The sequence below is a fragment of the Somniosus microcephalus genome, chromosome 8, assembly GCF_052327205.1.
Source record: "Somniosus microcephalus isolate GS21.2 chromosome 8, FLI_Smic_1.0, whole genome shotgun sequence".
Lineage (NCBI taxonomy): Eukaryota > Metazoa > Chordata > Chondrichthyes > Squaliformes > Somniosidae > Somniosus > Somniosus microcephalus.
In genome coordinates, this window is record NC_140994.1 from 6,488,440 (window position 1) to 6,510,729 (window position 22,290).

The 22,290-nt window shown below is 44.7% G+C and overlaps 1 protein-coding gene across 1 annotated transcript in view; it reads left to right on the top strand.

Annotated features, from left to right (window-relative positions):
* Positions 1-11,527: 11,527 nt before the first annotated feature.
* slc2a15a (solute carrier family 2 member 15a) overlaps positions 11,528-22,290 on the top strand; it is a 178,183-nt gene continuing 167,420 nt past the window's right edge. The window contains exon 1 of the mRNA XM_085994156.1: positions 11,528-11,599. Within this exon, the coding sequence (XP_085850282.1) occupies positions 11,549-11,599 (51 nt within the window). The 5' untranslated portion in view covers positions 11,528-11,548. The remainder of the gene's footprint in view (positions 11,600-22,290) is intronic.

Here is a 22,290-nt window from a genome sequence, read left to right on the forward strand (position 1 = left end):
CCCAGTGTGACAGAGAGAGAGAGAGTTACACCCAGTGTGACAGAGAGAGAGAGAGTTACACCCAGTGTGACAGAGAGAGAGTTACACCCAGTGTGACAGAGAGAGAGAGAGTTACACCCAGTGTGACAGAGAGAGAGAGTTACACCCAGTGTGACAGAGAGAGAGAGAGTTACAGCCAGTGTGACAGAGAGAGAGAGTTACAGCCAGTGTGACAGAGAGAGTTACACCCAGTGTGACAGAGCGAGAGAGAGTTACACCCAGTGTGACAGAGAGAGAGTTACACCCAGTGTGACAGAGAGAGAGAGAGAGTTACACCCAGTGTGACAGAGAGAGAGAGAGTTACACCCAGTGTGACAGAGAGAGAGAGAGTTACACCCAGTGTGACAGAGAGAGAGAGAGTTACAGCCAGTGTGACAGAGAGAGAGAGTTACACCCAGTGTGACAGAGAGAGAGAGAGTTGCACCCAGTGTGACAGAGAGAGAGTTACACCCAGTGTGACAGAGAGAGAGTTACAGCCAGTGTGACAGAGAGAGAGAGTTACAGCCAGTGTGACAGAGAGAGAGAGAGTTACACCCAGTGTGACAGAGAGAGAGAGTTACAGCCAGTGTGACAGAGAGAGAGAGTTACACCAAGTGTGACAGAGAGAGAGAGAGTTACACCCAGTGTGACAGAGCGAGAGAGTTACACCCAGTGTGACAGAGCGAGAGAGTTACACCCAGTGTGACAGAGCGAGAGTTACACCCAGTGTGACAGAGCGAGAGAGTTACACCCAGTGTAACAGAGCGAGAGAGAGTTACAGCCAGTGTGACAGAGAGAGAGAGTTACAGCCAGTGTGACAGAGAGAGAGAGAGTTACACCCAGTGTGACAGAGAGAGAGAGAGTTGCAGCCAGTGTGACAGAGAGAGAGAGTTACACCCAGTGTGACAGAGAGAGAGAGAGTTACACCCAGTGTGACAGAGAGAGAGTTACACCCAGTGTGACAGAGAGAGAGAGTTACAGCCAGTGTGACAGAGAGAGAGTTACACCCAGTGTGACAGAGAGAGCGAGATAGTTACACCCAGTGTAACAGTGCGAGAGAGTTACACCCAGTGTGACAGAGCGAGAGAGTTACACCCAGTGTGACAGAGCGAGAGAGTTACACCCAGTGTAACAGAGCGAGAGAGAGTTACAGCCAGTGTGACAGAGAGAGAGAGAGTTACACCCAGTGTGACAGAGCGAGAGAGAGTTACACCCAGTGTGGCAGAGCGAGAGAGAGTTACACCCAGTGTGACAGAGAGCGAGAGCGTTACAGCCAGCGTAACAGAGAGAGAGAGTTACACCCAGTGTGACAGAGCGAGAGAGAGTTACACCCAGTGTGACAGAGTGAGAGAGAGTTACACCCAGTGTGACAGAGAGCGAGAGAGTTACAGCCAGTGTGACAGAGCGAGAGAGAGTTACACCCAGTGTAACAGAGAGCGAGAGAGAGTTACACATAGAAACATAGAAGATAGGAGCAGGAGTAGGCCATTCAGCCCTTCGAGCCTGCTCCGCCATTCAATGAGATCATGGCTGATCATCCAAACTCAGTACCCTGTCCGTGCCTTCTCCCCATATCCCTTGATCCCTTTAGTGTTAAGAAATATATCCAACTCCTTCAGTGTGACAGATAGAGAGAGATTTACACCCAGTGTGTCTGGTAGATTTGGGGGATGCAGTCCGTGGTGTTCAATGGGAATTCCTCGGTGTTGCCTCTGGGTTTTATGTTGATTAAAGCAGTGGCCCGTGGAGGAGCTCCGGGTTTGTTGCTAATTATCGGGGTAACCCAGGTCCCAGTCTGTGCAGAGCCTACAGCCTGCCCATGGCCATTGTATACTTGGATTGCTTGTTGCTGTGGCCATGGGTCAGGTGGTGTCCTGTCCTGCTCTGGCCTGATTGGTTGGGCATGTGTCCGGCACACAGGTAATCGAGGTAATCGGCGAATCAATTTTTCTGAATTCAGAGGTTTGGACAATTTTAATAATGAAAAGCCCGTGGGAAATATTTACATTGGAGAAGGAGTGAAAGACAGATCGAATCTAATAATATATACTCATAGAACTCCTGTGGCCTTGCTCATGGTGAGTCAGTTATCTATATTGAAATTCATTGGCCATTTACACAGATCAGTAATATTTTACCTATTCCCAAGATAAACCGGAATAAAGTTAATGTGTGTGGTCAGAGTGGGGAATGTATCTGGGATTGCTTCCTCGGTCCGTATGTTTCTCGTCTAACAAGGCAAGAAGCATTGCTTTTATCAAACCCTTTTATAATCTAGAAGACCTCTATCAGGCCACCCCTCAGCCTAAAGAGCCCCAGCCTGTTCAGCCTTCCCCGCTAGGTATAACCTCTCCGATCTGGCATCATTCTTGTAAATCTGTTTTGCACCTTCTCCAGTGCCTATCTTTTTTATAATATGGAGACCAGAACTGTGCACGGTGCTCCCAGTGCGGTCTAACCAAGGTTCGATACAGGTTTAACATCACTTCTCTGCTTTTCAATTCCATGCTCTAGAAATGAACCTCAGTGCTTTGTTTGAATTTTTTTATGGCCTCATTAACCTGCGTTGCTACTTTTAGTGATCTGTGCCTCTGTACTCCCCGACCCCTCTGCTCCCCGACCCCTCTGCTCCCCGACCCCTCTGCTCCCCGACCCCTCTGCTCCTCGACCCCTCTGCTCCCCGACCCCTCTGCTCCCCGACCCCTCTGCTCCCCGACCCCTCTGCACTCCCCGACCCCTCTGCTCCCCGACCCCTCTGCTCCCCGACCCCTCTGCTCCCCGACCCCATTTAGACTCTAGTTTTCCAAGGAGTACGTGACCTCTTTATTCCTCCTACCAAAATGCACCAGCTCACACTGATCAATACTGAAATTCATTGGCCATTTACACAGATCAATAATATTATAACTATTCCCAAGATAGGCTGGAATAAAGTTAACATGTGTGGCTAGAGTGGGGAATGTTTCCTCGAGAGCTCCCTCGGTCAGTACGTTTCTCCACAACAAGGAAAGAAGCGTTGGTTGATTTAGTTCTGGGGAATTAAATAACTGATGTGAAAGTAGGAGAACAATTGGGAAATAGCGACCGCATCATAGTCAGGTAAGAATAGAGAAAGGAGAATGAAGAGTGAGCGATAAGGGTGCAGAACTGGAAAAAGGCAGAGCTCAGGGTGATAAGAAGAGTCTGTCGCAACTTGAATGGTAGAAGAGGTTGTCAGAACAGCAGTGAGAAATCTTCCAATAGGAGACGGACAGAGTACAAAATAAATACAATCCTATAAAGCAAAACGAGGATGCTTTAAAGAACAGAGTTCTGTAAATAAATCGATTAAAGCTAAACGGATACTTAAAAAGGGGGCAGAGGATAAAACTTGGCCGAACATCACTTCAGAAAGTCACAAGGAATATAGAAAGTGTAACGGGGCGGTGAAAAGGGATAAAGGGGGAAAAAAAGCCTGACAGATCATATAAGAGGAAATAGTAAAGGTTTTTTAAGCATATAAAAGGAAAATGAATAGTTAGACAGGGTAGGACACTCATGGATGAAGAGGGGCGTCTAACTGCGGAGGGTGAAGGTATGGCAGAGATATCAAAGAAATAATTTACATCGGATTTTACAAATGATGGTGAAGTCAGAGTGTAGGTGCACTGGAGGAGGATAGTGGGACACTTCACTGTGTTAAAGGCACTATATAAATGCAAGTTGTTGTTGTAACCCCCGGACTCCAAGGGTTAAATTACGAGGAGAGATTACACAAACTCGGGTTGTATTCCCTGGAATTTAGAAGGTTAAGGGGTGATTTGACTGAAGTTTTCAAGATATTAAGGGGAACAGATAGGGTAGATAGAGAGAAACTATTTCCGCTGTGTGGTGATTATTCCTTGATTAGTAAAAGTATTGTGATTCGTTGTTTGTTAACTGCCTTGGGATATGTGTTGTAATCTCATTGGTAGTTGATGATCACATGATGTGTTGTGGCTACCTTAAATTCAGTCCTTTTCTAGCTTAAGTTGGGACTGGATGTGGAAAGATATGCTGCTGATTTTAAAGTTAATAAAGCCTAGCTTTGGAAGGCCAATCTATTCTTTATTTCAATTTATTAACTTTATGTTAGAATGGAGCGATATCTTCAACCAGAATGATTCAAGGCTGACCCCAATTCTGCTGGAGTGGATGATAAATGGAAACATTGGTATTGTACATTTAAAAACTTTTTGGGCGTGTTGGATCAAGAGGCTCTAAATAAGCTGAATATGCTGATCAACTACATTGACCCGGATGTATATAAATATATTTTGCACTGTAAAACTTATGAAGAGGCTACATCTACATTGGAAAAGATTTTTGTTAAACCAAAGAATGAGGTATTTGCACGTCATCTTCTATCTGCCCGTAGGCAGCAGGTGGGAGAATCTTTGGATACTTATTTACAAGCACTTCGGTGCCTTAGTGTTGACTGTAATTATAAGGCTGTGACGGCTGAAGAATATAAGGACGAATCGGTACGGGATGCTTTTATTAATGGATTACTGTCTAGATCAATTCGTCAGCGGTTGTTAGAAAATAAGACTCTGGATCTTAAAAGTGCTTTTGAGCAAGCTTCTACATTGGATGTGGCTCAGAGAAGTTCGGATTCTTATGCTCTTTTTAATCGGCCTGCGACTATGGTTTCGGCAGTTTCGGATGAAAAGGAATTATGTGGACTTAATGGGAGTGGTTTACTAGATTTTGAAACAGTTTCTACTTCGGCGGTCGTTGCCTCTAGGATTCAGAAGTGTTATTTTTGTGGGAATATCCGGCACCCTCGTCTGAAGTGTCCTGCTCGGGAGGCTGTGTGTAGTAAATGCGGCAAGAGAGGTCATTATGCACGTGTGTGCAAATCATCAGGTTCAATTACCTTCCCTTCTCCTGGTGTGGGAGGGTCTTCCTCCACTACCTCTTCTGTGACTATTCAGCCTTTAGATAGGGCGTTTATTGCATCAATTTCTGCTGCATTTGCTCATGGCCTAAACAAAGCTATAGTTACGGCTCAAGTTAATGGGTTGGAAGTGAAGGCCCTTATAGATACGGGCAGTACTGAGAGTTTTATAAGTCTTCAGTTTGCGAAGGAGAAGCATTTGAAAATTTCGCCTGTTACGTATCAGGTGTGTATGGCTCAGACGACCCTTACTTCACAAATAGCTGGTTGTTGCTTTGTGAAAATGGTTCTTCTAGGTAATATGTATACTGATATACGCCTATCTGTTTTGCCTAATCTCTGTGCGGATATTTTGATTGGACATGATGTGCTTCAGTTACACGAGTCTCTTAGTCTTTCATTTGGAGGGACTAAGCCACCTTTATCTATTTGCGGATTAACCTCTTTATCTATTCCTCCATTATCACTTTTTTCCAATTTGATGTCGGATTGTAAGCCAATTGCTACCAAGTCAAGAAGATATAGTAGTCAGGATAGAGAATTTATTAATTCTGAAGTTCAACGTCTCTTATTGGAAGGAATCATTGAACCTAGTTGTTCGCCTTGGCGAGCACAGGTAGTTGTCACGACTAATGAGAGACACAAGAAACGAATGGTGATAGACTATTCCCAAACTATTAATAGGTATACTCAATTAGACGCGTACCCTTTGCCTAAGATTGATGAGCTTATCAATAAAGTATCTCAGTATAAAGTTTTTAGCACTATTGATTTAAAGAGTGCTTATCATCAGATTCCTATTGTTAAGAAGGATCAACCATATATGGCCTTTGAGGCTGGTGGAAAGCTGTATCAGTTTTGCCGAATACCATTTGGTGTTACTAATGGTGTTGCTTGTTTTCAACGGGCAATGGATGCTTTTATAAGTGATAACTCCCTCTCTTGACACCTTTTCATACTTAGATGACATCACAGTGTGTGGCAAATCAAGGGTGGAGCATGATTCTAATTTAAAAAGATTCCTTCAAGCTGCGGAAAAAGTTGGTTTAACTTTTAACAAAGAGAAATGTATCTTTTCAACTACTGAGGTAAATCTATTGGGGTATATTATTTCGGGAAATAAGATTAAACCAGATCCAGAATGTCTGCGACCATTGATCGATTTACCTTGTCCTACTAATTCTAAGGCTTTGCAACGAGTTGTTGGACTGTTTTCTTATTATTCTAATTGGATTGCAAATTTTTCATGGAAGATCCGGCCTCTTATTTGGGTCACGACATATCCTCTATCATGGGAGGCCAGGACATGTTTTGAGAATTTTAAAAAGGATATTTTAGGAGCAGTTGTGCATTCCATTGATGAGCAGGTTCCCTTTGTGATTGAGACGGATGCTTCGGATTTTGCAATTGGGGCTACTTTGAACCAAAATGGAAGACCTGTGGCCTTTTTCTCACGTACTTTGAATAATAGTGAAAAAAGACATTCCTCAATAGAAAAAGAGGCATACGCAATAGTAGAAGCATTGCGTAAATGGAGACATTATTTATCGGGGCGACATTTCACGTTGGTAACTGATCAAAAATCTGTGTCCTTTATGTTTGATGTTAAACATTTTGGAAAGATTAAAAATGATAAAATAATGAGATGGAGGATTGAGTTGGCATGTTACCATTTTGACATAGTTTATCGTCCGGGGAAGGATAATGTTGCTGCTGATGCACTGTCGAGGGCTTATTGTTCTGTGTTTCACGGAGATACGCTTATTAATCTTCACAATGCCTTATGTCATCCTGGGGTTACGAGGATGATACACTTTGTACGCAGTAAGAACTTGCCTTTTTCAGTTGAAGACGTCAAGCGGATGACTTCATCATGTTCTATCTGTGCTCGGTGTAAACCGAATTTCTTTAAGCCTCAACGAGCTCATCTTATAAAGGCTACTTCTCCTTTTGAACGTTTGAGTGTCGATTTTAAGGGACCTCTTCCTTCAACTACTCAGAACCGATATATATTTACTGTTGTGGACGAGTTTTCAAGGTTCCCTTTTGCTTTTCCTTGTGCAGATGTATCAGCTGCTACAGTTATTAAATGTTTGACTCAACTTTTTGTCATCTTTGGGATGCCTGCGTATATCCATTCGGATCAGGGAAGTTCTTTTATGTCTTCCCAGTTGAAGGACTACCTTCAGAGTCGGGGAATTTCTACTAGTAGAACTACCCCGTATAATCCCCAGGGTAATGGACAGTGTGAACGATACAATGGGGTGATCTGGAAGGCAGTTATGTTGGCGTTGACATCCCGGAACCTTAAGAATACACAGTGGGAAATGGTGCTGCCTGATGCCCTGCATTCCATTAGATAATTGCTTTCAATGGCTACTAATGTGACCCCCCATGAAAGGCTCTTTAACTATCCGCGGAGATCTACTACGGGATATTCGGTACCTTCATGGCTTACTATGCAGGGACCTGTGTTGCTTCGATGCCATGTTAGATTGTCAAAATATGACCCCTTGGTGGAGGAGGTGGAGCTGTTGGAGGCAAATTCCCAATATGCTCATATTCGATTACAAGATGGGAAAGAAAGTATTGTTTCAATTAAAGACTTGGCTCCTTGTGGGGGCCAGCCCTCTTCTGAGGATATTAATAATGGTCATGATTTGGATAATGTGGATGCTGTTACAGATACTACGAATATTTCCAATCCGATTGCAGATAATCATACTTCTATTAGTCAGCCTTTGATAGATGTTTATGACCGTCCCAGTTCATCTTCTGATGGGATTTCTAATCCGGAAGCCGTTGAGAATTGGGATATGGATAGCCTTCCTGTTGAAGATACTTCTGTGCCTTCTGGCGTGGGAGGGCAAGGAATTTCACCAAGGTTAAGAAGGTCGACACGAACAAGATATCCGGTCGACCGATTGAAAATGGACTTTTAAATTGATAGTAATGTTTTAAAAATTGTTGAAATATTATAGTATATTGTTTTAGTTGAGAGATACTTAATACTTATGTGTAATGTTATTATTTGTTGTTGTTCATTTAGTATTGTGTTATGTAAATAGTTTTATTCTCGTGCATAGTTTAGTTGTAAATAATTAATTGTAAATTGTAAAAGTTATTTGGTTGGAGTATATTTTAAAAGGAGGGGTGAATGTGGTGATTATTCCTTGATTAGTAAAAGTATTGTGATTCGTTGTTTGTTAACTGCCTTGGGATATGTGTTGTAATCTCATTGGTAGTTGATGATCACATGATGTGTTGTGGCTACCTTAAATTCAGTCCTTTTCTAGCTTTAGTTGGGACTGGATGTGGAAAGATATGCTGCTGATTTTAAAGTTAATAAAGCCTAGCTTTGGAAGGCCAATCTATTCTTTATTTCACGCTGGTTGGGGAGTCTCGGCCTAGGGGGCATCGTCTAAAAATTAGAGCCAGACCTTTTAGGAGTGAAGTTAGGAAACACTTCTACACACAAAGGGTGGTAGAAGTTTGGAACTCTCTTCCGCAAATGGCAATTGATGCTAGATCAATTGTTAATTTTAAATCTGAGATTGATAGATTTTTGTTAACCAAAGGTATTAAGAGATATGGGCCAAAGGTGGGTGGATGGAGTTAGGTCACAGATCAGCCAGGATCTCATTGAATGGCAGAGCAGGCTCGAGGGGCTGAACGGCCTCCTCCTGTTCCTCTGTTGTTGTTTGATAGGGAACAATTGTTAGAGAGAACTGGAGAAAAAGAATTGGTTCTGAGAAAACCTCAAGGTGGATCAGTCCCTGGCGGCGTGTACCTGTTGGAGGAAGTCAGGGAGGAGACAGCAGAGGCACTGGCCGCAACTGTTCAGTCCTCCTTAAATATGCAAGTTGTGCCAGGGGACTGGAGAGCAGCCAATCAAACACCTTTGTTCAAGAAGGAAGATACGGATAAACCGGGTAACTGCAACGTCAGTTGTGGGCAAACTCCCTGAATCTATAATTGAAGCTAAAATTAGAGAGCAGTTAGAAATGCTCAGGTTAACCAAAGACAGAGAGCATGGGTTTGTTAAAGGCAAGTTTTGCCACATTTTATAAAAAGAAAGTCTTGCATTTCTATAGCGCCTTTCATGACCTCAGGATCTCCCAAAGCACTTTACAGCCAATGAAGTACTTTTGAAGTGTTTTTTTTAAATTCGTTTATGGGATGTGGGCGTCCTGGCAAGGCCAGCATTTATTGCCCATCCCTAATTGTCCTTGAGAAGGTGGTGGTGAGCCGCCTTCTTGAACCGCTGCAGTCCGTGTGGTGAAGGTACTCCCACAGTGCCGTTAGGGAGGGAGTTCCAGGATTTTGACCCAGCGACGATGAAGGATTGACCGATATACTTCCAAGTCAGGATGGTGTGTGACTTGGAGGGGGTGGTGTTCCCATGCGCCTGCTGCCCTTGTCCTTCTAGCTGGAAGAGGCCGTGGGTTTGGGAGTGTTTGACGGGACAGTGTAGAGGTGTAGTTTTGAATTGTAGTCACTGTTGTAGTGTAGGAAATGGGGCAACCGAATTGCACACAGCAAGTTCCCACAAACAGCAATGTGATAATGACCAGATAATCAGCGTTAGTGATAAATATTGGCCAGGACACCAGGGATAACTCCCCTGCTCTTCTTCGAAATAGTGCCGTGGGATCTTTTACATCCACCTGAGAGCAGACGGGGCCTCGGTTTAATGTCTCAACCAAAAGGCGGCACCTCCGACAGTGCAGCACTCCCTCAGCACTGTACCGGAGTGTCAGCCTGGATTTTTGTTCTCAAGTCTCTGGAGTGGGACTACGAACTCACAACCTTCTGACTCAGACTCAAGGGTGCTCCCCACTGAGCCACGACTGACACAAATAACATGATTATATTTATCCGCTGAATTGTCTTTTCTGTCTTTTAACTCCAAGTCCAGGCTTTTGGATAGAGGCTGATGCCTTCAAGCAAACCCTTACAACAGTGAACAACACTTCATTGGCTGTAAAGCACTTTGGGACGTCCGGTGATTGTGTAAGGCGCTATAGAAATGAAAGTTTTGTGAAATATGTAATTATTTCGTTTAATGCCACATTTTGGATATAGAAATTTCAATTACTGAGAAAACAATTAACTTTTAATCAGAAAGCATGTTAATTGCCTCACGGCAGAAACAGAATAGAGCGCCGCCTATTGGCGTGACAGGTAATTGTTACAGGTTGAGCTGCCATTTAACATCGCAATTTCCATTGGAGCGGCACCTAGTGGTGTTACAGGGAATCACAGGCCCGTTGCAGAAATCCCATTAGAACAACAACAACCTGCATTTATATAGCGCCTTTAACATAATAAAACGTCCCAAGGCGCTTCACAGGAGTATTTTAAGACAAAAAAGTTGACACCGAGCCACATAAGGAGCTATTAGGGCAGGTGACCAAAAGCTTGGTCAAAGGGGTAGTTTTTAAGGAGCGTCTTAAAGGAGAAAGAGATGTAGCGAGGCAGAGAGGTTTAGGGAGGGAATTCCAGAGCTTAGGGCCCAGGCAACAGAAGGCACAGCCACCAATGATTGAGCGATTATAATCGGGATGCTCAAGAGGGCAGAATTAGAGGAGTGCAGAGATCTCGGGGGGTTGTGGGGTTGGAGGAGATTACAGAGATAGGGAGGGGCGAGGCCACAGAGGGATTTGAAAACAAGGATGAGAATTTTGAAATCGAGGCGCTGCTTAACCGGGAGCCAATGTAGGCCAGCGATCACAGGGGGCGATGGGCGAATGGGACTTGGTGCGAGTTAGGACACGGGGCAGCCGAGTTTTGGATGACCTCAAGTTTACGTAGGGTGGAATGTGGGAGGCCAGCCAGGAGTGCGTTGGAATAGTCAAGTCTAGAGATTAGAAACGTTTACATTACATCTTATGATGCAGAATCGTTACAGGAGGTTAAGGTTGGTGGTAAAGCCATGCAAACCACCAGCAAGATTTTTTTAAAAATAACTGAAGATAAATTGTGACCAATTTCCCTCTAAATGGAGGCAAGAAACATTAAATGGGCCACTTCGCAGAAATAATCCCAGGACAACAGCAGCATTGTGGCTGCGGCCTGACTGGGTCCCGGCCAGATTGATTCCAATGTCTTTGTATAGTAATTGAGGTGTGCCGGGTCAGAAGAGGCAGCATTTCGTTCCATTCCCTCCAGTTGAGTTTGGAGACTGTGAAGTTTTGCACAAGTTTTTGCACAACAGTGAAGGAAAAGCTGCAGGCAGCTGTGGGGAGATCTGATCCGCTCGGTTGAAATTCATTCACCACTCTTGCAAAAAAAAAATGAAGTTTCCTTCTTGCCCCGTTCCGCTGATTCTCTTCATGTGATCCAATGTGCCTCTGCAGACCGACTCAGTCACAACCAAACTTCCCAGCTGCCTCCTACCCCCGCCCCCCTCCCTCCAGCCACGCGAGCCCATTGGTGCCATTGCCTGATTGACAGCCCGCTCTCGCCTGCCATTGGCCGACAGGACCGTCAATCACCTTGCTTGCCGCGGCCCCCAGTTCAAGTTGGGTTGAGGCGAGTGGAGCGGGGCTTTAATGGTCCTCGGGCGTGTGTTCCGCTGCTGAACTTTGCTGACTGTCTCTGGCTGTGGTGATGGTGGAGGAGGCTTATCTCTCCGACTCCAGCAATGGAAAGATCATCGGGGTAAGAAGTCTCTCTGGAAAAATCAATCACTTTTACTTTGTTCAAATTACACTTTAAATTTTAAAAAATGCTTTTTGTTAAAAAAACAACTCAAGTTTTGGACAAATTAGTGTCAGCCCATTTTGCCTTTACTTTAACGTTCTCCCTGACTGGGTGTAATACGCTTTGCATACATAAAAATAGTTAAGAGTCGTGCATTAAGCAAAGGAGAGAAACACAAAGGGCCAAACTAATTCATAATGAGAGTGTGAAAAAAGCAAGCCTGAAGGCTTTGTATCTTAATGCTAGAAGCATTAGGAACAAGGTGGATGAATTAGTTGTGGAAATAGAGGTAAACAAGTATGATTTGATTGGGATTACAGAAACGTGGCTGCAGGGTGGGCAAGGCTGGGAACTTAACATCCAGGGATATACAATATTTAGGAAGGATCGGCAAAAAGGTAGGGGAGGTGGGGTAGCATTGCTGGTAAAGGAGGGGATTAATGCAATGGAAAGGAAGGATATTAACTCGGATGAAACGGAATCTGTATGGGTAGAAATGAGAAATAGCAAGGGGAGGAAAACGTTAGTGGGTGTGATATATAGGCCTCCAAATAGTAATATGGAGGTGAGGGAAGGCGTAAAAAGGGAAATTAGAGAAGCGTGCGATAAGAGCACAGCTGTCATCATGGGTGACTTTAATTTACATATTGATTGGACTACCCAAATTAGTAAAAATTCTGAGGAGGAGGAATTCCTGGAATGTTTTCGGGACGGTTATCTGGACCAATATGTCGAGGAGCCGACTCGAGATCAGGCCATTTTAGACTGGGTATTGTGCAATGAGAAGGGACTTATCAGCAATCTTCTTGTACGAGGCCCCTTGGGTCAGAGCGATCATAATATGATCGAGCTCTCAGTCGAGATGGAGAGTGAGGAAATTGAATCAGAGACTAAGGTCCAGAACTTAAATAAAGGGAATTACGAGGGTATGAGACGGGAATTGGGTAAGATTGATTGGGTGGTGTTTCTGGGGGGATTGACAGTGGATAGACAATGGCAAGCATTCAAAGATAGAATGGAAGAATTCCAGAACATGTTTATACCGGTTTGGCATAAAAATAAACCTAAAAAGGTGACTCAACCGTGGATAACGAGGGAAATTAGGGACAGCATAAAATCAAAAAAAAGGGCATATCAACTGGCAAAAAAAAGCACCAGACCGGAAGATTGGGGGCAGTACAGGATACAGCAAAAGAGGACAAAGGGATTAATCAGGAAGGGGAAAATAGAATACGAAAGTAAACTTGCAGCAAACATAAAGACAGACTGCAAAAGCTTTTATCGGTATATCAGGAGGAAAAGACTGGTAAAATCCCAAGTCGGTCCCTTGCAGTCCGATTCGGGAGAATATATAATGGAGAATAAGGAAATGGCAGACCAATTAAACTCATACTTTGGTTCTGTATTCACAAAGGAGGACACAAATAACCTCCCAGGAATATCGGCAAACATAGGGACTAATGAGAGGGAGGAGCTGACAGAAATTAGTATCTCTAGGGATATGGTGTTGGGTAAGTTGAGGGGACTGAAGGCCGACAAATCCCCGGGGCCTGATAAACTACATCCTAGGGTACTTAAGGAGGTGGCCCTGGAGATAGCAGATGCTCTAAGGATCATCTTCCGGAACTCCATTGACTCGGGAACAGTACCCGTGGATTGGAGGGTAGCTAATGTTACCCCAATATTTAAAAAGGGGGGTAGAGAGAAAGCAGGGAATTATAGACCAGTAAGCCTTACATCGGTTGTGGGCAAAATGCTAGAGTCCATTATTAAGGATAAAATAGCGGAGCACTTGACAAATGGGGAAAGGATCGGACAGAGTCAACATGGATTTACAAAGGGTAAATCGTGTTTGACTAATCTGCTGGAATTTTTTGAGGAAGTAACTGCTAAAATAGATGGGGGAGAGCCAGTGGATGTGGTGTACCTTGACTTCCAGAAAGCCTTCGATAAGGTTCCACACAAAAGATTATCATGCAAAATTAAGGCTCATGGGATTGGGGGCAAAGTATTAACGTGGATAGAGAACTGGCTGGCGGATAGAAAACAGAGAGTTGGAATAAACGGCTCGTTTTCGGAGTGGCAGGCAGTGACCAGCGGGGTGCCGCAAGGATCTGTCCTGGGACCCCAGCTGTTCACAATATATATAAATGATCTGGATCAGGGAATTGGATGCAATATTTCCAAATTCGCATTCGACACTAAACTAGGAGGAGGGGTGGGCTCTGATGAGGATGTCAGGAGGCTACAGTGCGATTTGGACAGGTTGGGGGAATGGGCGGATACGTGGCAGATGCACTATAATGTGGATAAATGCGAGGTTATCCACTTTGGGGGTAAAAACAGGAGGGTAGATTATTATCTAAATGGCAATAGATTGGGAGATGGGGAAGTGCAGAGGGACCTGGGTGTTCTTGTGCACCAGTCACTGAAGGAGAGCATGCAGGTGCAACAGGCGATTAAGAAGGCAAATGGTATGTTGGCCTTCATATCAAGGGGGTTCGAGTATAGGAATAGGGATACCTTACTACAGCTGTACAAGGTGCTGGTGAGACCGCATCTGGAGTATTGTGTGTAGTTTTGGTCGCCCCATCTGCGGAAGGATGTTCTTGCCATGGAAAGAGTGCAACGGCGATTCACCAGGCTGATACCTGGAATGGCGGGAATGACCTACGAAGAGAGATTAAATAGTTTGGGCTTGTACTCACTGGAGTTTAGAAGATTGAGAGGGGATCTCATCGAAACATATAAAATTATGGCAGGCCTGGACAGGCTGAATTCAGAGAGAATGTTTCCAATGGCCGGGGAGCACAGAACCAGGGGCCACAGTCTAAAAATAGCGGGCAAATCATTTAAAACAGAGATGAGGAAGAATTTCTTCACTCAAAGAGTGGTGAGCCTGTGGAATTCCCTGCCACAGAGGGCTGTGAAGGCTAATTCAATAAATATTTTCAAGAGAGAATTGGATATATTTCTGAAGGCTAAGGGGATTAAGGGTTACGGAGAAAAGGCGGGGACGGGGTACTGAACTGGTAAGATCAGCTATGATCTCAGACGAAGATCAGCCATGATCTCATTGAATGGCGGAGCAGGCTCAAAGGGCCGAATGGCCTACTCCTGTTCCTATCTCTATGTTTCTATTATGCAACTTTTTGTTGTCCTGTATAGCAACTCATAACCAGGAAATAGAATCCACTGGTACGATGGCAAAATACTGCAGAAGCTGGAAATCCGAAATAACAACAGAAAATGCTGGAAAAACTCAGCAGGCCAGGCAGCATCCGTGGAGAGAGAAACAGAGTCAACGTTTCAGGTCTTGACAAAGGGTTTGACCCGAAACCTTGACTCTATTTTCTCTCCACGGATGTTGCCTGGCCTGCTGAGTTTTTCCAGCATTTTCTGTTGTTATTATAAATAGAATCCACATTCCGAGTCCTAAATTGGCTCACTTTGGCTTAGCCCCACTCCAGGACTTGCGCACGTGATCTTGACTGGCACTCCAGCACAGTACTGAGGGATTGCCGCACCTCCAGCCCCACAACCCTCCGAGATCTCTGCGTTCCTCTAATTCTGGCCTCTTGCACATCCCCGATTATAATCGCTCCACCGTTGGCGGCCGTGCCTTCAGCTGCCGAGGCCCAGAGCTCTGGAATTCCCTCCCTAAACCTCTCTGCCTCTCCACCTCTCTCTCTTCCTTTAAGACGCTCCTTAAAACCGGCCTCTTTGAGCGCGCTTTTGGTCACCTGTCCCTAATATCTCCTTCTGTGGCTCGGTGTCAAATTTTGTTTGATAATTGTTCCTGTGAAGCTCCCTGGGACGTTTTACTACATTAAAGGTGCTGTATAAATACAAGTTGTTGTTTGGATGGGCATTACCGATCTCATGGCACTATTCAAAGACCAGCGGAGTTTCTCCCAGTGTCCCAGCCAACATTCCTCCCTCAAAACAACACCACCAAAAAAAGACAGCTTACCTGGCTGTTCGTCTCACTGCTGACTATGGGATCCTGCTCTGCACAAAATGGCTGTCGTGTTTGCCTACACTACAGATGCCGCACATTAAACTAACCCATTGTACGCGAAGAGCTTCAAAATGTTTCCGAGGGGAAGGAATAAGATGCGTTGTAAATAAATCTGGTCTCTGTTCCGAAATGTTGTTTTTGATTGTTTCAAATTTTAATCGAACTCTTCCCTTTAAACAACAAAAATGGCTGAGGGGCAACTGTCAAAGCCATTCATAATATTTACCTGATGCATTTTAGTGTGGGGTATTTGGTCTCAAACTCAGAATCTTCAGTAAAAGTGTTTTTATCTGCATTGGGTTTCGGAGAGACAGACAGTAAGCAGCAGCGTGTGACAGAAGGAATGTAGCGGTCACTTGTATTGCCTGAATGGAATCATGTTCGTCTACATTTCTGTAAAGTTAAATGCAGCATTTTTGACTCAAAGCCAACCAGCAGTTATGAGGCTGATTGCCATAATGTTTGGAATGTTTATTAGTTAACAAAGAGGGGTTCATCATATATAATACAAGTGTCTCATGCCATTGTGTTCAAATGCTTTATCTGTGAATACTAAATAACCAGGTGTTATCTCATTCAATGTACCCAGCAGGGGGCTTAGCTGAAACAGGCATTAAGCTTGAGGAACAGCACCTCATCTTCCGATTAGGCACTTTACAGCCTTTCGGACTCAATATCGAGTTCAACAATTTCAGATCATAACCTCGCCCCCATTACATTTTTACTTATTTTTTATCCACACCTTTGTTTTGGCCCTCTCCCCCGCACCCCCCCCCCCGCACCCCACTTTTTTTCTCTCTCACATGGCAGCTGTCTCCCATTCTGCCAGCACATTTCACACCTAATCTAGAGCCGTCTTTTGTCTCCACTCGTCCTATCACCATCTCGTCTCATTTTGAATACCTCTTAATGTCTCTTCACTTCTCTTTTGTTCTCTCCCAGCCCGGCCTTTTAATCTATTTCATTTCCTGTGCCTCTCCAGTCTTGACAAAGGGTTTGACCTGAAACGTTGACTCTATTTTCTCTCCACGGATGTTGCCTGGCCTGCTGAGTTTTTCCAGCATTTTCTGTTGTTATTTCAGGCGTTAAGCTTCCTCAGATAATACAACAAAGAGAAGGCATTGCAACCAGTTTAGTGACTTTGATGCATTGTTGTGCCCATCCTGCCACACCTAACCCCATAGTCTTCAGCGGCTCATTTGTCCATTCAGTCTTTCCGTCTACCCTTCACTCTTTCTTTTATCCTCTCTTTTCTCTTCTCTTGTTTCCCCGTCTCCCTCTCGACCCTTCCTCCCCTCGACCCATTTCCCTGTCGAACCTCTCCTCCCCTGACTCTTTCCCCTCGACCCTTCCCCCACTCTCTAACACAAGACTTGATATGCTGACCCATGCAGTTGTAGCAGGAAAGATGAAACTCATTGTCAGCTGAACCACCAGTACAGTTCCAGCTTTGTTACTTTCATTGAACGAGGACTGGTAGAGAATTGATGGATGTCACAGTTAAAACTATAATCTGTCCATTCACGTATTTCTAGAGTTTATTGCGCTACAATTGTGCCTTGACTTACTGGCGAGCTTTTCAATTGAGCCTTCCGTAGGGACACGAGAACATACATGGCAGGATGGCGAGACGACAGTAGCTTTTATACGCATTCAGGATACTATGTTATGATCTCTGAGACACACTACTGTTTAACTAGATACTGGGCAGTAAAGGTGTGCTCCAGTTCATAGTGGACATGGGCTCCATTTATACAGCAAGCAATTAGGAAGGCAAATGGCATGTTGGCCTTTATTGCTAGAGGGTTGGAGTATAAGAGTAAGGAAGTCTTGCTACAATTGTACAGGGCCTTGGTGAGACCACACCTGGAGTACTGGGCACAGTTTTGATCTCCTTATCTAAGGAAGGATATACTTGCCTTAGAGGCGGTGCAACGAAGGTTCACTAGATTGATTCCTGGGATGAGAGGGCTGTCCTATGATGAGAGATTGTGTAGAATGGGCCGATACTCTGTGGAGTTTAGAAGAATGAGAGGTGATCTCATTGAAACATATAAGATTCTGAGGGGGATTGACAGGGTAGATGCTGAGAGGTTGTTTCCCCTGGCTGGAGAGTCTAGAACCAGGGGGCATAGTCTCAGGATAAGGGGTCGGCCAATTAAGACTGAGATGAGGAGGAATTTCTTCACTTAGAGGGTTGTGAATCTTTGGAAATCTTTATCCCAAAGGGCTGTGGATGCAGAATCATTGAGTATATTAGCTTAAAATTACAAAGGGATATTGATAGATTAAGTGAATGGGCAAAACTGGCAAATGGATTTCAAGGTAAGCAAATGTGAGGTCATCCACTTTGGACCTACAAAAGGATAGAACAGGGTCCTTTCTAAATGGTGAAAGGCTAAAAACAGTGGATGTCCAAAGAGACTTGGGGGTCCAGGTACATCGATCATTAAAATGTCATGAACAGGTACAGAAAATAATCAAAAAGGCTAATGGAATGCTGGCCTTTATATCCAGAGGACTAGAATACAAGGGGGTAGAAGTTATGCTGCAGCTGTACAAAACCCTGGTTAGACCACACCTGGAGCACTGGGAGCAGTTCTGGGCACCACACCTTAGGAAGGATACAATAGCAAAATACTGCAGAAGCTGGAAATCTGAAATAACAACAGAAAATGCTGGAAATACTCAGCAGAAGGATATATTGGCCTTGGAGGGAGTGCAGCGTCGGTTTACCAGAATGGTACCCGGACTTCAAGGGTTAAGTTACAAGGAGAGATTACACAAACGGTGATCTGACTGAAGTTTTCAAGATATTAGGCGAAACAGGGGGTAGGTAGAGAGGAACTATTTCCGCTGGTTGGGGAGTCAAGGACTAGGGGGCAGAGTCTAAAAATTAGAGCCAGACCTTTCAGGAGTGAAATTAGGAAACACTTCTACACACAAAGGGTGGTAGAAGTTTGGAACTCTTGATGCTAGATCGATTGTTAATTTTAAATCAGAGATTGATAGCTTTTTGCTAACCAAAGGTATTAAGGGATATGGGGCAAAGGCAGATATATAAAAACATAGAACATAGAAAAATAGGAGCAGGAGTCGGCCATTCAGCCCTTCGAGCCTGCTCCGCCATTCAATATGATCATGGCTGATCCTCTATCTCAATACCATATTCCCGCTCTCTCCCCATACTCCTTGACACCTTTTGCATCTAGAAATCTATCTATCTCCTTCTTAAATATATTCAGTGACTTGGCCTCCACAGCCTTCTGTGGTAGAGAATTCCACAGGTTCACCACCCTCTGAGTGAAGAAATTTTTCCTCATCTCAGTCCTAAATGTCCTACCCCGTATCCTGAGACTGTGACCCCTCGTTCTAGACCCCCCAGCCAGGGGAAACATTCTCCCTGCGTCCAGTCTGTCTAGCCCTGTCAGAATTTTATACATTTCAATGAGATCCCCTCTCATTCTTCTAAACTCTAGTGAATACAGGTCTAGTCGACCCAATCTCTCCTCATACGACAGTCCTGCCATCCCAGGAATCAGTCTGGTGAACCTTTGCTGCACTCCCTCTATGGCAAGTATATCCTTTCTTAGGTAAGGAGACCAAAACTGCACACAGTACTCCGGGTGTGGTCTCACCAAGGCCCTGTACAACTGTAGTAAGACATCCTTGCTCCTGTACTCAAATCCTCTTGCAATGAAGGCCAACATACCATTTGCCTTCCTAACTGCTTGCTGCACCTGCATGTTTGCTTTCAGTGACTGGTGTACAAGGACACCCAGGTCCCTTTGTACATCAACATTTCCCAATCTATCACCATTTAAATAATACTCTGCCTTTCTGTTTTTCCTACTGAAGTGGATAACTTCACATTTATCCACGTTATACTGCATCTGCCATGTATTTGCCCACTCACTCAACTTGTCTAAATCGCCTTGAAGCCTCTTTGCATCCTCCTCACAACTCACAATCCCACCTAGTTTCGTGTCTTCAGCAAACTTGGAAATATTACATTTGGTTCCCTCATCCAAATCATTGATATATATTGTGAATAGCTGGGGCCCAAGCACTGATCCCTGCGGTACCCCACTAGTCACCGCCTGCCACCCCGAAAAAGACCCATTTATTCCTATGATAATAAAATACTGCAGATGCTGGAAACCCGGAATAACAACAGAAAATGCTGGAAAAACTCAGCAGGTCAGGCAACATCCGTGGAGAGAAATTTGAGTTGACGTTTCAGGTCGAAACCCTTCTTCAAAACTGGAAAGAAAATAAAATAGATCGAAGGCAAAGCTGCGATCGAACAAAAGAAGAAAAAAAAGAGGCAATAAAAGGTATTCGAACCCAGACGAGATGTTAATAGGCTGGTGGAGACAAAAGGCAGCTGAGATTAGGTGTGAAGTGTACTGGCAGGTAAGAGACAGCTGCCAGGTGAGAGAGAGAAACAAAAGGAAAGGGGGGTGGGGGGGAAAGGAGGACCCAAAACAAAGGGGTGCAAAAAATTATAAGTACAAAAGTAATAGGGGCCGAGGTTATGATCTGAAATTGTTGAACTCGATATTGAGTCCGGAAGGCTGCAAAGTGCCTAATCGGAAGATGAGGTGCTGTTCCTCGAGTTTACGTTGAGCTTCCGTGGAACAATACAAGAGGCCAAGGACAGTGAGGTCCGAGTGGGAATGGAGCGGTGAATTAAAATGACCAGCGACCGGAAGCTCGGGGTCACCCTTATGGACTGAACGGAGGTGTTCCGCAAAGCGGTCACCCAATCTGCATTTGGTCTCCCCAATGTAGAGGAGACCGCATCGTGAGCAGCGAATACAGTATACTAGATTGCAAGAAGTACAAGTAAATTGCTGTTTCACCTGGAAGGGGTGTTTGGGGCCCTGGACAGTGGGAAGGGGGGAGGTATAGGGGCAGGTGTTACATCTCCTGTGCTTGCACGGGAAGGTGCCAGGCGAAGGGGAAGGGCTGTTTGGGGTGATAGAGGAGTGGACTAGGGTGTCTCGGAGGGAGCGGTCCCTACGGAATGCTGAAAGGGGAGGGGAGGGGAAGATGTGTTTGGTGGTGGGATCACTTTGGAGGTAGCGGAAATGGCGGAGGATGATCCTTTGAATGTGGAGGCTGGTGGGGTGAAAGGTGAGGACAAGGGGAACCCTATCATGCTTCCGGGAGGGAGGGGCAGGGGTGAGGGCAGAAGTGCGGGAGATAGAACGGACACGGTCGAGGCCCGTGTCGACCATGGTAGAGGGGAATCCACGGTTGCGGAAAAAGGAAGACATGTCGGAAGCACTGGTGTGGAAGGTGGCATCGTCGGAGCAGATACGCCGGAGACGGAGAAACTGGGAGAATGGAATAGAGTCCTTGCAGGAGGCGGGGTGGGAGGAAGTGTAGTCCAGGTAGCTGTGGGAGTCAGTGGGCTTGTAGTGAATATTGGTCGATAACCTACCCCAGAGATGGAGACGGAGAAGTCGAGGAAGGGAAGTGAAGTCAGAGATAGACCATATGAAGGTGAGGGAAGGGTGGAAATTGGAGGCAAAGTGAATGAAATTGTCTAGTTCGGGGCGAGAGCAGGAAACGGCACCGATACAGTCATCAATGTATCGGAAAAAGAGGTGAGGGAGTGTATTAAATCTGTGTGTTAATGGAGACACGGAATGCAGGAGTTGGTTTAACAAGTCTTTACTGAATGGAGACACTCTGGAAACTGAAACTACAGAAGGCTGCTAGCGCCTTTTATACAGGGGTGGTCACTGCCGGTACTGCAGTCTGAGACCAGTTATTCCCTTAAAGGTACATACACAACAATTCCTCCCCTTTTAGATAAACAGTACATAACATTCATTTAACAACTAAATGATAACTAATTACAATTACAATTACGGTTGCTAGATACATTGGTTGAGGTTAAGCAATTATAAGTTCAGTCTTTGAGGAGGCTTCCTGATTCTGTCTGGATAATGCCTCTTTGGGGTATCAGGTTCTTCTGGTAAAGTTGAGTCGGGATCCGTGTCGTTGTTTGGTTCATCTGCTTTTAGTATCACCGATTCTGCGGTAGATGCAATTGGTACGTCGGTTTCATCGCCAGGTGTATCAGATCATGGTGTGGAGTTGACGTTTTCCAGTGACTCTAGAATCTGGTCAGCATGGCATCTTACAATGCTTTCTCCAACGTCCACGGTATACATTAGAGGTCCTTGCCATGTACAGATCGTTCCTGGCTGCCATTTCTCTGTGCGGTAGTCCCGGGCCAAAACTGGTTGACCTATCTTAAAACTCCTGGTCGGCCTTTCATTCATATTCTGAAACTGCCTCAAATCAAATCAATCAAATCAACTTTTATTGTCATTGTTAGTGCACAAGTGCAGTACAACGAAATGTAGGCTTGCGGCTCCCGAGAGTGTACAATTTGGATTAGGACACTTAAACATTTCAACATACATTTGTACATATATATTAGCATAAATATGACCATAATAAAGTGCATCGGCAGATGTGCAGGCTTTAGTGTTTATTTGTGGAGTTCTCCACATCTCTTCTGATGTTTGGCTTAACCAAATCCAAGCGGCATCGTAGTCTTCGATTGAAGAACATCATGGCAGGAGTTTGGTTGGTAACCGCATGTGTC